We start from the raw sequence: 17,177 nt of genomic DNA, 5'->3' as shown, positions 1-17,177 counted from the left end.
AAGGAATTTTCTCAATGCCTGCCTTTTAGACCCAATGTAAAAAAATAGGTCACAGACAGTTCATGTGGTATAAATTTTTAAATATAATTGAGAACCTGAATTTACACGGTTTGGTACAGTTCAAATCAAAATTAATATGCATTTAGCAAAGCGAGTATATCATATACATTTTTCTGATTAATTTAACTAAATGCAAATTATTTTGCATGATAAATAATTCTTGCATGAGAACAGCAAACAGCCGTGCAAATGGAGACTAGTATTGTTCTTATTAAACCATGCAGCTCCCGGTACGTGCTGGCTAAGCATAATCTACAGCTTAACCTTATACTGACATCCGTTCTATCTTTATCTTGATAATTTGGTTGTACCATCTATACTTCTACTGATACAAGCATGAAAATACACAATATGAAAAATGATCAGCTTTTCAAGATACTAGATCCTTAACTTAAGTGAGGGTATGTGCTTTTATGAAAAAAAATCGAATGAAATCAACATCTCCTTCCAACATTTACAAAATATTTGCTATATTCAAATAACCCTAATGCACAGCACAGAACAGATCCTGTTGAACCTTTTCCTTTGAATGACTCTGTCTTCTGTTGCTGCAGGAACCATTTAAAAACAACCACTCACACAGCTCTGGCACCTTAAAGTGGCAACAACCATAACTTTGTCTTGCTGCACTTCTAATATATGGGAAACAGCAAACAATTGTTCTCAAATTGGTATTCCATTTGTATTAAAAATACAGAAAACATTAAAATAAAACAAAGCTGAGTAATAAAGAAAAGTCTACTACAAGACTGAGGTACATAATTCAAAGCAGAACTATTATTTTCAGAAAATCCCCACAATGAAATTCATAATGAGATTATTATTGAAGAAATTGTATTAAATATAACATTAATATCAGAACTCATTATTCTTTGTTGTTGCGGCCCAGATGATAATTTTAGTCCTAAAATATATTACAGATACTGCTGTTCACCACAAAGACATAAACGCATGCTTTATCAAGTTATATTGAATTCTACATCTTCAGGTAACTTGATTTTCCTATCTGTATCAGTCGATCCTATGTCATCTTAGCTCAGCGTTTGTTTTTTTAAATTTTTCTCTGGAAGTGGAGGACATGCCTAGACTGACCAGCCGGGCATGTCTTTCTCCTCTGCGTTTTGCAACTCCTACACCTTGCTTACAGCTTATCCCCATGGTCACCCTGGTTTACCCTATCATAGACTTCCCGCTTCTCCCAAACTCCCTGCAGCTTAACAAGCTTCTTTTCTCTCCTTGCTAGTTCTGATGAAGGATTTTCGACATGAAGCTTTAAACACTGTTTCTCTTCCATGGATGTGGCCTGACCTACTGAGTATTTCCAACATTTTCTGCTTTTTTTTAAGACGTCCAGTTTCTTTAGATACTTGGATGCTACAGAACCCTCAAGATGGGTTCTCAAGCTGCAACATCAGCCTTTAACAATGCCAGGAATAATCGCTAGAACGTGATTCAGATTCTAATAATCAATTCAATTACACTCTTAATACTCATTAAAGAGGTTCCATGCCATTTTGCTGGCAAACATTGCAATTGACAGCTTCTAACAGCTAGCAGATGAACAGAAGTAAAATTGGTGCTGGAGGTCACTGCACACAAATTAAACCATGCTCAGCTTTTCACTATTCACTGCTGAAGACATCTGACTACACTGCATTTGAAGAGGACTTACAGGGACTCTTTCTCAAGCTTTTACCAATACTCTCTCAACATTTATCCTGGAAGTTATCCAATATCTATACGAAGGTGAGGCAAAAGAGCAGAGATGGCAGACATCTGAACAAAAATGCCAGTGGGGGTCTTGAAGGTAAATATAAAGATATTTCAATGAAAGGCATAAGTAGCAGACAAGAATTTTAACACAGTTTGATATTTAAGGATGGACCTTTTACAAAAAAGTATATCTGATTTTGGCTACTTAACAAAATTATGTACGAAAATCATCTTAAACTTCAGCAATTTATTACACCTGTAAAACTGACAAGAAATTTGTTTATATTAATGGTAACAATGAGGTTACTCAAGAAAGAACTTTACACTGAACTAGTTTGTCTTCATACTGTGATGACATTAATTTCACACAAGCAACAACAAACAGAACATAAACTTCCAATCACCTTTTAAACTTAAGCAGCCCAGCAGACCTGATTTTACCAGTTCCAACTGGTGATAATCCCAATGAATGAATGAGTGTAATAAGCTCACTTTGGTTTTCTGCCAATGTGTATGACCATTCATTTGGAGAAGGTGACACAGGTTTGAGCTACTGAAAGGACTCATGGCCAGTAAACCTTATAAATGAAAGGCATTTTTGATAACAAATACTTAATGGCAGCAAACAAACAGAAATAGTTCCATATTCTCTGGATTCATAAAACTTTGAGAATTTTGATAGAGATTTTTCATCTTTACACAGTGCCAAGCATTCACACACGAGAGCTACTTCAAAAATATAAATTGTGCTGTGGCGCTAAATGAAAATTTCTATTGTGCTTAAGAAACATAAATGTCAATGACATTTTAACCACCTCATTAGATTACCCTCAGTCTTCTTTATGTAAGCAATTATGCTTTAAGCAAGCAATTATGCTAAATGTCCTTAGACCCTGCACAGATCAGCTGGCAGGGCTGTTTGCAGACATTTTTAACCTCTCCCTGCTTCAATATGAGGTCCCCTCCTGCTTTAAGAAGACCACTATCATCCTGGTGCCCAATAAAAATAAGGTAACGTGCCTTCATGACTACTGCCTGCTGGCTCTGACATCTGCTATCATGAAGTGCTTCAAGAGGCTGGTCATGTCACGCATCAATTCCAGCCTCCCAGACAACCTCAACCCACTGCAATTTGCCTACCACCGAAACAGGTCTATTGCGGACGCATCTCCCTGACCCTACATTCATCTCTGGGGCATCTGGACAATAAAGATACCTACATTAGACTATTGTTTATTGACTACAGCTCCACCTTCAATACTATAATTCCAAGCGAACTTATCTCCTAGACCTGGGACTCAACACCTCCCTTTGCAACTGGATCCTTGACCTCCTGACCAACAGACCGACAGCAAGGATAGGTAGCAACACCTCCGCCAGGATTATTCTCAACACTGGTGTCCCACAAGGCTGTGTCCTCAGCCCCCTACTCTACTCCCTATACACTCACAATTGTATGGCCAGATTCTGCTCTAACTCCATCTACAAGTTTGCAGATGACACCACAGTAGTGGGCCAAATCTCAAATAACGATGAGTCAGAGTACAGGAAAGCGAGAGCCTAGTGTCATATCCCCCAATATCAGCAAATCAAAAGAGCTGGTCATTGACTTCAGGAAGGGGGGCAGTGCACACGCACCTGTTTACACCAGTAGTGCTGAGATCGAGAGGGTTGAAAGCTTCCAAGTTCCTAGGAATGAACATCACTGATAGCCTATCCTGGTCCAACCACGTGGACGCCACGGCCAAGAAAACTCACCAGCGCCTCCACTTCCTCACGAAGCTAAAGAAATTTGGCATGTCCCCTTTGACCCTCAGCAATTTTTATCAATGCACCATAGAAAGCATCCTATCTGGATGAATCATGGCTTGGTATGGCAACTGCTCTGCCCGTGACTGCAAGAAACTGGACACAGCTCAGCACATCACAGAAACCAGCCTCCCCTCCACGGACTCAGTCGATACTTCTTGCTGCCTTGGTAAAGCAGCCGACATAATCAAAGACCCCACCAACCCCAGACATTCTCTCTTCTCCCCCCTCCCATCGGGCAGAAGATACAAAAGCCTGAAAGCACATGCCACCAGGCTCAAGGACAGCTTCTATCCTGCTGTTATAAGACTAATGTATGGTCCCCTAGTACAATAAGATGGACTCTTGCCCTCACTATCTACCTCATTATGGCCTGCACCTTATTGTCTGCCTGCACTGCACTTTCTCTGTAACTGTAACACTTTATTCTGCATTTCGTTATTGTTTAACCTTGTGCTACCTCAACGTACTGACGTGATGAAATGATCTGTGCGGACTGCATACAAAACAAGTTCTTCACTCTACCTCAGTACATGTGACAATAATAAACCAATTTACTTGCAGTTTATGCAACCAACCCATCACACCCACTAAACTCTGGTGTCATTCCAGTGAATCTGTGTTGCACACCCTCCAACAATATATCATTCTAAGGTGATGTACAGGAAACTAAATAGTGATAGATTAGGAAACAGGAGGTACAGCGAGACCTGGAAACCTCTTGTACCTTTTGCTGAAGGTAGTATACAGGTGCAGCAGATAATTAAAACAAAAGCTAACAGCATACTAGTATTCATAGCAATATAACTTGAATATAGTGTTTAGTTTTGGTCTCGTTATCTGAGGAAGGATGTTCTTGCTGTGGAGGGAGTTCAGTGAAGATTCACTTGATTGATTCCTGGGATGGCTAAAATGATGTTTGAAGAGAGATCAAGTCAATTGGGCATCCTGGACTAGGGATCACAGTATAAGGGGTATGTCATTTATGACTGACATGAGAAATCTCTTCACCCGGAGAGTGGTGAACCTGTGGAATTCTCTGCTACAGAAAGCAGTTGAAGCCAAATCATTAAATATACTTAAGAAGTTAGATGTTGCTCTTAGGGCTCAAGGGTTATAGGGAGAAAGTTGGTACCGAATTTACGACCATGATCACATTGAATGAAAGAGCAGACTCGAAGGGCCAAGTGGCCTACTCCTACTCTTGCTCTTACTTTTTATGTCACCTTCCATGTATCCAGAACTAAAAATAGACATTTGGGGTCCATACACAGCTCTAAATAATTTAAGTACCATTTCCTCTCCTTTTATCCTAGTCCATTTGAGACATAGAATATCTATTAATTTTTTTTATTTGATTGTCATCCTTTAGAAATTTGCATTCATACTCCTAAATCTGTTGGCTCCTCCACAATTTCTTTTCTATCAGCATTTTATCCTGATTTGCCTTTCATGGATAATCATTGACCTTCTGCTTTTCCAATTTTAACTCCATTTGCCAAGTCTGTCTACACCCTTTGTGACTTGTCGCTCATATCGACACTGCTTTCTGTACAACACCAGAGTGCCATCTGCAATCTTGGAGAAGTTCTGACAGGGAGGTTAATGACAGGAAGAGAGATAGGAATAAACACAGCCCTTAGATTTGTGCAATGTTTATTTATAGGAATAAATCAACATATAATTCTTACCTGAAAAAATTATCAATAACCCTAAATAACGAAGGATGATAGGCTGATGCTTTAGGCTGCAATAAAAAAAGGAACATCTTTATTGGTTACTCTTGTACCAATTGATATGTACTTGAACAATTGCAAACTTAATTTCTTTTAAAACAGTCAGTATCAATGAAGTTTCCCATTTGAAACATTCCAAGGTGAAAAAATTTGACAAGCTGAAAATAGGCAGGTTTTGCACGAGGCACATCTTGAATATGACTGTACAGTTCCATAAATATTCTGTTTAATATTCTGAGTTAATGAATTCTAGCAACACTGCAGGCATATCCACAATTCTGAATTTAGACCTGCTCCGGATATTCTTATTTTTTAACCAGTTAACCCTTAAAGCAAGTTAACAATTAAAATAAATTAAAAGATAAAAGAAAATGATTTATAACTATTTGATAAACATTTCAAGTTCTTTTTATCTGTAAAGATAGTTTTTACTGTAATTTGAATTTCCTTATGTATATTAAATACATTAACATGAATATATAAAAAAAACTCAATCAGTAAATGACTTTTTCCATTTAATGATATTTATACTCTGTTAGCTTAGCTCCAATTTTAGTACTTATATCTCCAAGTTAAAATAATGGCTTCAGGTTTCACTCCAGGACTTGAAGCCTCAAAGTAGAATATTACTGCAGTACAATGGAAGGGCTGCATTATCAGAAGTGATATTTTTCTAAAACACTGTAAAAGAAAGCATCACCTGTCAATACAGGAGTGACTGTTCAGAGAAGAGCTTGGTATTCTGCCAAAATCCTGCCTAGCAATTATACCCCATCTGCCACCACCACCAATCCACCGGCCAATTACTAAACCAGGTTCCCCTAAACAGCAGTTATGTGCAAATTGCCTACATAATAATTTAACTACAATTCTAATTCATCGGTGAACATGAAAATTCTGCCATTTAATAAGATCAAGGATGATCCATTACCTCAGCATCAGTTTACTGCACTAGCCCTTTATCTCATTATTTCCTTAACAAGCAAAAATCTATCAATGTTGTCTTGAATACACCCAGCAATGGTGCCTCCAAAGCCCTCCTGTGCAAAGAATCCTACACTGCCCTCTGGATGAAAGAATTTCTTCTCATCTCAGCCATTATTTTGTGAATGTGATCACTGGTTCTGGACACTCCATCCCAGGGAAAAAAAATCATTCTTCCTTTTATTCTATCAAGCCCATTAGAATGATATGTTTCAATGAGATCAACTCTCATTCTTCTAAACTCAAAAGATTATAGGGCCAATTTGCTTAATCTCTGCTCATAGTCCAGTCCTCAATCAAATAAATCAATCTGGTGAACCTTTGTTGCAGTATCTGCCTGATCAACAGACTTGGTTCCTCAGTTGGGAGGACGAAATGTTGCAGAAGAAGCTGTAGCCCAGAATTGGGCAAATTTATTATTGGGAAAGAAATGACAAAAATAGAGGGGGCAGGCTTTAATTACAGTATTGGAGATGGCTTGAGAGCAGAGATAAAGGAAGATGGGTAAGAGCAGTGTGGGGGAGACAGAAATGGTAGGAGTTGGCAGGAGGTCCAGAATACACCTACTGGCCCAGAAGCAATGCTGGCGACCACAAACCACTTCCACCTAGAAAACTTCACTTACCTTTCGTGGCCAGATTTGCAGAAACACATTGACAATGTCAAACCAGGAAGAAAGGTATAAATCTCAGACATAGCCTCATTAGAATAATAAAATAAGCAACTGACCTCCCAGAAGCAGGACTTTCTCCCTGATTCCCCATCCCACCTCCGTTAAAAGGATAAGTATCTAGATTTCTCAAATTCACCCACTTTGATGTTAAAATTCTCCTCTGTCCGATTTACTGCTGCCATACATTAGTTTCCAACTTGAATAGTATTTTGATTCTGGTTCGAAGTCTAGTCATTCAGCATTTGAAATGTCACCATCAGTCTCTGTGCAATATTTAAGTGTAAGCTATTGTTTTTGATTCCAGGCTAAATTTAACTAATGTAAATTAAAGAAGACATTATTTCAGATATTAAAAGTGCATTTTCCTTGTATCTGCTTTTGATGGCATTGTAAATTAAAATCCCATTGGGACCATTGTAATTGCCATAACCATTGTTTAAAGTAATAATATGTAATGCACATTGATGGATGTTCCTCACTGGTATATGTCATCCATACTATTAATCCACTGGATGCAGGTGAAGTTCTGAGTAGTGACTGGTCATAATTACTGCAGCTGCATATCAGGAATCTTAATTCATCCTGTTCAATGGGGAGAAAGGACTCGCACTTATAAAGCACTGTAAGACCTCTTACAAACACACCAAGGTATTTCAAATACAATAAACATGGCAGTCATTTAGTGGAAAGCAACAGTCCGTGAAGAATAATTGGGCTTGATGTTAAGTATGCCTCATGATAAGAGCAGGGAGTCTGGTAGCATGCGGGAAACAAGGAAATAAGTGCCTGACAGCAGCTTTTAAATCCAGCATTGCATACCATATAATTTCTGATTTTTCTGACCAATTAGTGATGTGCATCATGTGATTTTAACTGCAGTATTTAAAGACACACGCCCTACACGCAATTAGTAGGAACTTGGAGTTAGAAGCCAAAGACAAAGAAGTGTTGGAGTGAAATCTGGAAGTTAAATGGCTCCATCTTGGTTCATTGAAAGATCCCTGGATGTAAAGGTTGAGGTTGCAATGGGATGCCCTGTTTTCTAATGAAGGGTGGAAGAAGTTAGCTGAGTGCAACAGGGGAGCAGCAAGAGCACACTCCCATAAGAGAATATTTGATTTCTTCAAATATTGTTAGCCTGAAAGAATTCATTCAAGCCTTTTATCTCCCACAGGGCCTTCACACATTCCACAGGTGCAGGACAATGACAGCTCCTCAGTGGAGATATTTCTACTAAGGATGCACTACCACAGGCCTTCCATAAACCATGCAGCAGCTCAATTACTCATACCTCTGTGGAAGTAGTGAGCAAGAGCAGCTGTGGTGCAAAGGAAAGCTTAAATGTCTCCAGTGGAGGGTGCAGGATGGTTCAAGCTCTCTTGGCCAGATGGGAAATGCATGCTGGTTGATGAACAGGATACTTTTGGAGATGCAGACAAAAATCTACAATTACTGGCAGGTATTCCAGCTGCACTGTGGATGACTGAAGCAGCATCAGAGCCATTTCAAGTATATGTAGCAAGGTGTCATGGGTCTTTTCAATGATGTTGGTGGCCACTGTCAAATGCGACAATCACATGAGGGCATTCAGGTCTTCAGCAATGGCTTGCACATTATGAATATCACCAAATACAGAATGACTGACAGGTGAGCCCATCTCTAACAACCTTCTCCAGTATGTTGCCAGCAGGAAAGTACAGCTTGGCCAATAAAGGGATAATCGAGAAAAGTGATGCAAAAGAGGGGCCTCAGTTCAAACCACTTCTATTTCTTGTCCTTTGCAGCTTCTCCTCAGTGAACATTCCTCTCGACCCAAGAGGTGCAGTTGGAGCAGTCTTTGGCAGGGCCTTCACAGATTCCAAAACTCAGAAGACCCAGGCGCCGAAGGACCTCAATAAGATGACAGTGATTCAAGCAGCCTGCTGAGCCCCAATGATTGCACAATTTAGAAATGCCAGAAGGAAGAGAACATACACAATAGCACGTACATGCATCCCAACAGCAACATTAGGTCTTTGTTTGATACTTGAATCGTACAGTACATGTTTTTTTCTGCCATGTTCCTATTTTGCCTACTGGTTTCTAGCTGGCAGGTGATGCTATCAACACAGAGGAATGAATCGACATTGAGCAATGGTGGTAATTTACAGTAAAAGTGAAATTTGGGGTTGATTGCAGAATCATTTTGTGCCAGTGCTTGATGGAGTGGGGTGGAGGGTGCAGTGAAAATTTGACTTGTTTTTTTGGATAAGTGCAGTGCTGGAACCTAAATGCACCTAAATTCAGAGAGAGAACGCACAGTTCTGGTGCGACATTGCTTGCGTTCCATTTCACCTCCTAATCTCACCCTCTCCTCCTCTACATAGGATGCAAGCACAACTGATAAGGCCAGTATTTAATACCCCCTCCCTAATTCCCTTTGGAAAAGTGACAGTGAACCACCTTCTTGATGCACTGCATTCTCTGTAACCCACAACACTTAAGTAGGAAGGACAGAATTTTAAATCAAAGCAATAATAACCGAACAACCATATATTTACAAGTAAAGATGGTGTGCAACAAAGAGGAATTTACAGGTGCTGGCATTCCCATATCCCTGATTCTTTCTTCGTTCTGCATGGTAGATCCTGCCATGGTGTCTAAAAAGCCTTGGCAAATTGCTGCAATGTATCTTTCAGGTGATACATACTGTGGCAATGAGTACAGAATAAATACTTTAGCTGCTGAATAGAGTGCTAGTCAAGTGACTATTTTCTTTGTTAGTTTTGTTCAAGTTGTACACATCACAGCAAGAGAGTTATCTATCACACACCTGATCTGTGTCTTGTAAACAGTGGAAGAGTTTTGGAGAATCAGGAGGTAGTCCACTATCACAAAAGATCAGCCTCTGACCTTCCATTGCAGCTACTATTGTTTGCCTGTGTTGGATCCGGTTATTTTCGAATCCACAGGTTCTTTCAGGAGTCCAGGAATGAGTTGAAAACAACTTGGTGCTTCACAAAGTTTTACTGGGAAAATTTAAAACAAAGAAACAGTCCACAGAGCACATGGCACTGGCTTTGATGAGCCAAGACAAGGAACAAAAGATGAGCTCAGGCCAGGGGGGAGGAAGAGCAAGAGAGAGATTAACAAAAAAGCGACACCTTTTATACCTGAGATAAGAGATGCTCTTTAGCTAACAATAGTCCAGTCAGGAAACCTATTAGATACTTGTGGCCAAACCAATGAAAAAACCACATATTCACCTGATGGACGAACCAATAAGCTAGTAAGCGGCCATTCCTTGTGCTGCCACTTGAGGTGTATTAAACATTATACATGTTTAAAAAATTAATTAAAACAGTCGAATCCAACACCTGGCTAGTCCAGTTAATTTTCTAATCAGCTGTGATTCCCAGAAGATGTTGATGCAGGATTCTAAATGGTACAGTCATTGAAAGTACAGAAGCACAGACTGACCTTCATTTTGTGGGTGATGGCCACTGTCTACCACGTACAGTGCAGATGTTACATGCCATCTCATCCCCAGCCCAAATATTGTCTCAATCTTACTACATCAGAGATGGTCTCTATAATTATTAAGAATGACTAATGGAACTGAACACTGTAATGGGCAAACTTCCCCACTTCTAACGTTAGGGAAGGACGGACACTGATGAAGCAGTTAAAGATATTTGGCCCTAGAACACTGCCCTGAGGAACTACTGCAGCAAAATCGTGGAACTCGGATAATTGTACTCCGGGATAGGAGCAGAAATTGCAGAGCTTAATCTGTTGAAGGTAGAGGCTGGTGAGACACAAAGTGAGAACAAGGGGAACCCTTTCCTAGCTCTGAGAAAGAGAGAGAAAGGGTATAAGTAGCCCACCACAATCATGAGGGCATTCAGAGGATCAATGCCCAAGGGCTGGGTCCACTATGCTGAAAGAGAATCCACTGGCAGGAAAGAGGAATCAATATCAGAAGAGGAATCAATACCCAATACTGCTTCCCTTTTGTGATGTAACACAGTCCTTCACAACAATGGATTACTTTTCTCTCAACTTTAAATCAACACATGTTCTTAAAATAGCAGGTGTAAAGAGATAGAAAATAATAATTCATATTATTCTAAAATGAAAACTAGTATAAAAACTGGTGATAAATTTGGAACAGGTAATCAATAAAACCTTTCATACACACCACTTTGCTTGTTGTCTTGTTCTGATACCAGACCAAAACAAAATTATTTCAAAGCAAATTGTTAAAACCTCAGTTTCCAAACAAAATAATTTTAAATCATTGTTAAAACCTCAGTTTCCAAACAAAATAATTTTAAATGCTACTCATGGAAATGCAACTCAACTTCAGTCATTTCTAAATGCTTCACGAAACATGCAACATTAAAGAATTTGAAAATTATTTTCCGAAACTTGAAGATTCTGTTGTTAACTACCATTTTAGCTGCTTTCATTTAATTTTATAAAATGGTGCCCCAGACAGCACAGGAACAGGCCCTTTGGCCCATGATGTCTGTTCTGAACATGATGCCAAATTAAACTACAGTAAATCTCTTCTGTCTGTACATGATCCACATCCCTCCATTTCCTCCATATTCATGTGTCGATCTAACAGCTTCTTAAATGCCATTAGTGTATCTGCTTCTATCACTGCCCCTGGGGAACCCATTCCAGGCACCTACCACTCTCTGTCTAAAAGAAAACTCGCCCCACACATCTCCTTTAAACTTCCCCCTCTCGCCTTAAATTCATGTCCTCTAGTATTTGACACTTCTACCCCGGGAAAAAAATTCTGACTGTCCACTCTGTCTACTCCTGTCAGGTCTCCCCTCATCCTCCGACACTCCAGAGAAAACAATCCAAGTTTGTCCAGCTTCTCCTTATAGCTCATACCCTCTAATCCTGATAAACCTCTTCTGCACCCTTTCCAAAGCCTCCACATCCTTCCTGCAATGGGGTGACCAGAATTCCAAGTGCAGCCTAACCCAAGTTTTATACAGCTGTAACATTACTTCCTTACTCTTGTACTCAATGCCCTGACCAATGAAGGCATGTATGCCATTTGCCTTCTTTACCGCCCTACCTACTTGTGCGGCCACATTCAGTGAGCTATGGATTGGGACCCCAATATCCCTCTGTACATCAATGCTGTTAAGGGCCCTGCCATTAACTGTATACTTTCCCATTAAATTTGACCTCCCAAAGTGCAACACCTCACACTTGCTCAGATTAAGCTCCATCTGCCATTTCTCCGCCCATATCTGTAACTGATCTATACTCTGCTGTATCCTTCGTCACCCTTCTACACTATCCACAACTCCACCAATCTTACAGTCATCTGCAAGCTCATTAACCCACCATCCACATTTTCATTCATTTTTATATATCACAAACAACAGAGGCCCCAGCACCAACCCCTGCAGAATACCACTGGTCATGGACCAACAGCCAGAATAAGACCCTTCAACCACTACCCTCTGTCTTCTATGGGCAAGCTAATTCTGAATCCAAACTACCAAATCACCATGGATACCATGCATCTTAATTTTCTGGATTAGCCTATCATGAAGTACCTTGTCAAATACCTAGTCCATGTAGACAACATCCACTTCCCTACCCTCATCAATTATTTTTCTCACCTCAAAAAAAACGCAATCAAATTTGTAAGACATGACCTGCCCAGCACAGAGCCATGCTGACTGTCCCTAATCAGGTCATGTTTTTCCAAATGCGCGTAAATCCTATTCCTAAGAATCCTCTCCAATAGCTTCCATACCACAGATGTGAGGCTCACCAGCCTATAATTACCTGGATTATCCCCATTTCCCTCTTTGAACAAAGGAACAACATTGGCTACTCTCCAGTCCTGTTACTACTAAGGATACAAAGATCTTCATCAAGGCTCCAGCAATTTCCTCTCTTGCCTCTTCCAATATCCTGGGATACGATAGGGTCTTTCAAGAGACTGTTAGATAGGTACATGGAGCTGAATAAAATAGAGGGCTATGGGTAAGCCTAGTAATTTCTAGGGTAGGGACATGTTCGGCACAGCTTTGTGGGCCGAAGGGCTTGAATTGTGCTGCAGTTTTTCTATGTTCTATATTCTAGATTTTCAAACCATATTTAGATGTTACTACATATCTAAGCTAACAATAACTAAATAAATACTGCATTAATGGCATCATTGAGGGCATAACCAATATAACAAAGAGCCTTTCCCAAGCAGATATAAATCTTCATATATTGTACTGTGACTATTTTGCATCTTATTAAAAGCTAGTATGTTTTACAAAAGTTTTATTATTGTTAACGCCAATGCTATCATGAAATGCCAGTGAGTTTAATACATTCTCTTTCTTTTTTGCTACTGTTCCATTTCTCATATTTTTGGTAACAAATTTTAAGTAGTTTCCTAGGAATCAGCAGACTGTTCATTACAAACATGGTTTAATTCTTTGCTACCGATCTAACAGCATCACAAAATAAGTTATATTATCTGATCCACTTTTACAGTAGTGCCAATAGGGATTGGATTTAGGTCTATTATTCACTCCATTATTACAATATTCAATGGAACCATTCGCACTGCACGAGAGACTGGCAATGATCATCTCCAACAAGAAATGCAACTGCATTATCAGGATATTGGGTATCCTGGAGTGAGCGACTCAACTCCTGACAGCCTTTTTACCACCTGTAAGTCACAAGTCGGGAGTGTGATGGAATATACTCTTTTTGCCTGGATGAGTGCAAATCCAACAACGCTAAACACCACCAAGAACACAGCAGCCCATTTGACTACCTTAACCATTCACTCACTCCACCATCTGAGCTCAGCAGCTACAGTGTATACCATCTACAAAATGTACTGCAGTTACTCATTTAAGCTACTTTCCAACAATAAATCTCAAACTGTCTATTATCAAGAAGGTCAAGAGCCTAGATGCACATAGAAACACGACCACCTACTGATTTCCCTTCAAGTAATACATCCTTCTAATTTGAAAATATATTACTGTTCCTTTATCATCACTGAATCTAAATCCTGGAACTTTCTACCTAATAGTACTGTGGAAGTACCTACAAAGAGCTCTGCAGCAGTTCAAGGAGGTGGCAAGTTGGAACTGGCCACAAATTCTGCCATGGCCAGCATTGCCCACATTTCATAAATTAATAAAATAAAATCAATAGGTTCTTTATATGACATCATATTTCAAATTATACAAAATCTGTTACAATGCAACGAATAGTTATGAGTGCAAAAAATAGCTGCTGGAACTCAGTCAGTCAAGCAGCATCTGTGGAGGCAAAGAGTTGGTCAACGTTTCAGGTCTAGAACCTGCATCAGGACTGAGAGCGTAGAGGGAAGATGGCCAGTATATACAAGTGAGGGGAGGGTGAGACAGAGGCTAATAGGTGAAAAGTGGAACCAGATAAGGGAGGAATGATAGGCAGGTGGAACCAGCTGGGGGAGGGCATAGGAAAAGTGAACCAAAGGAGAAGAAACCCAGGTAGATAGGTACGTGGGTGATGGAACCAGATGGGGGAGGATGATGAGTTTTGGGTAACATACATCTAATCTATGCTTGGTCTTGCCAAGGTAGAGCCCAGAGTGGACAAGGCAAGAATTTTGCAGAGCACCTGTGCTCTGTCCACAATGACCATGTTGAACTTCCAGTTGCCTGTCATTACAACTCCCCTTTCAATTCCCACACTGATCTGTCTGTCCTCAGTGTTCTCCACTGCCACAGTGAGGCCAAATGCCACGGTGAGACCAACTAGAAGCACAGTATCTCATATTCTGCTTAAATAGCCTACAGCCCAAGGGCATGAACAATGAACTTTCCAATTTCAGGTAACCCGATCCCCCTGTGTTCCTTTCCCACTTTCAGCAGCCCACCCAGGGTCTCTCTCCCTTTGTTCATCTTTTCCATCCCTCTGCCTCTTCTAAAAAGACTCACTTCTGGATACCAGCTATCTTCCCTCTACACTCTCAGTCTTGATGCAGGGTCCAAACCAAAATGTTGTCCATCCTTTTGCCTCTACAGATGCTGTTCGACCTGCTGAATGCTCCAGATTCTAGCATCTGCAGTCTCTTTTGTCTCCAAATATTTAAGAGTACGGTTAAAGATGTAGTCTTAAACAATCTGCACTGAATTGGCAATGGTGTGGATTAAAACACACCATAATACAAAATAACTATTACTTCTATTACAATATCTATTGTGTATGCTATGAATAAAATATCCTGATAGCTAACCTCTTCAGTCATGAGAACATGGATATTGTTCATTTCAACTCAAATCATACGTGCACTGCTTCTGACAACAATTTACTTCGTTTATAATCAACTCATTTTGACAAGACATAGTTCTATATTTTAAGAAAGATAACTGTAAGCAGAAATAAATGAAAACAATAATCTGCACAATTTATAGAAATACTGTGTTTTCAAGCTTGTCTGTTCGATAGCAATATGACAGTGAAACAAAATGCATCAAGCAAATCCCTCAGCAAGGAAATGTACCAGCATGTATTACTGAGCAATTTTACACAATTATCACAAATAAATCTGTGATGCAGATGACCACGGCCAAATGTACAAGAATAATTTGACATGTTTTCCTTTATATTTCTACTTGCAGATCACAATTGCTCTACAAATTTGTTGCCTTACAGTTTTTGCATTACAAGATTGGAAAACAAAGGCCTGCTACTGGGGTCATTGGGTAAGATTTACACTGCAAGAGCAAAAACAATCATAAATCATCAGTAAGCTATTTAAATAGACCATGATTCCAATGTAAATTGTACCCTTCAGTTCATTTTTTATTTTTATGAGTGTACGTTTCTGCTGGACTGGAGCATCACTGACGTAAGGTGTGAAACAACATTGACATACAATTTCTCAGGAATCCTAACCAAATGTGACTATAAATAAAAAGCAGTAAAATTACTGAAAAGGTAGGGAAAAATCTCATAAATCTTGCAGTATACAGGAGTTGATACTTCTCCAAAATTAAGAGTCATGTCTCCTTGTTTAATTCATTTATGGATGCAGATGTCACTGGAAACCCAGCATTTACTACCAGTCCCAAACTGCCTTCAATAGACAATAGCGAGACGCCTTCTTGAACCACTGCTGCCTGTGTGGTGAAGGGTGAATCATTCCAGTGCTTAAGAAGAGCAGGATGAGGTGAGCTGCCTCAACGATTATTGCCCGGTAGCACTCACATTTACCGTAATATGAAGTGCTTCAAGAGGTTGGTTATGGTTAGAATTAACTCCTGCCCGAGCAAGGACCAGGATCCACTGCAATATGCCTACCGCCACAACAGGTCTACAGCAGACACAATTTCACTGGCTCTCCACTCTGCTTTGGAGCTCCTAGACGACTGCAAGACATACATTAGGCTACTGTTTATCGATTACAGCTCAGCATTCAACACCATCATTCCCTCCGTACTTATAACCAAGCTTCAAAAGCTGGGCCTCTGTATCTCCCTCTGCGATTGGATCCTCGACTTCTTTATAGGGAGACCACGGTCAGTGTGGATTGGTAGTAACGTCTCCTCCTCGCTGACAATCAACGTAGGCGCACCTCAAGGATGCGTGCTTAGCCCACCACTCTACTCCCTCTACACTCGTGACTGCGTGGCTAGGCACAGCTCAAACGCTGTCTATAAATTTGCCCATGACAACACTGTTGTTGGTAAAATCTCAGATGGCGATGAGGAGGCTTACAGGAGTGAGATAGATCAGCTGGTTGAGTGGTGTTGCAACAACAACCTCGCACTCAACATCAGCAAGACCAAGGAACTAACTGGACTTCAGGAAGAGGAAGACAGGAGAACACACACCAGTCTTCATTGAGGGGTCAGCAGTGGAAAGTTTGTGGGCATCAACATCTCAGAGGATTTATCCTGGGCCCAACACATTGATGCAATCACAAAGAAGACACGCCAGCGGCTCTACTTCATTAGGAGTTTGAGGAGATTTGGGATGTCACCAAAGACTCTTGCAAATTTCTATAGATGTAGGGTGGAGAGCATTCTGACTGGTTGCATCACAGCCTGGTATGGACGCTCCAATGCACAGGATTGCAAGAGGCTACAGAGGGTTATAGACTCAGCCAGCTCCATCACAGGCACAACCCTCCCTACCATTGAGGACAGCTTCAAGAGGCGGTGCCTCAAGAAGGCAGC

The 17,177-nt window shown here is 40.3% G+C and overlaps 1 protein-coding gene across 3 annotated transcripts in view; it reads right to left on the bottom strand.

Annotated features, from left to right (window-relative positions):
• Window positions 1-17,177, bottom strand: part of fancc (FA complementation group C) — a 147,943-nt gene that overhangs the window by 24,814 nt on the left and 105,952 nt on the right. For all 3 annotated transcript variants that reach the window (XM_052020040.1, XM_052020041.1, XM_052020042.1), the window contains one exon: window positions 5,274-5,329. In XM_052020040.1, the coding sequence (XP_051876000.1) occupies window positions 5,274-5,329 (56 nt within the window). The remainder of the gene's footprint in view (window positions 1-5,273; window positions 5,330-17,177) is intronic.

This window comes from Pristis pectinata, chromosome 7 (genome assembly GCF_009764475.1).
Source record: "Pristis pectinata isolate sPriPec2 chromosome 7, sPriPec2.1.pri, whole genome shotgun sequence".
Lineage (NCBI taxonomy): Eukaryota > Metazoa > Chordata > Chondrichthyes > Rhinopristiformes > Pristidae > Pristis > Pristis pectinata.
This window is presented reverse-complemented; position numbering and strand designations above follow the sequence as displayed.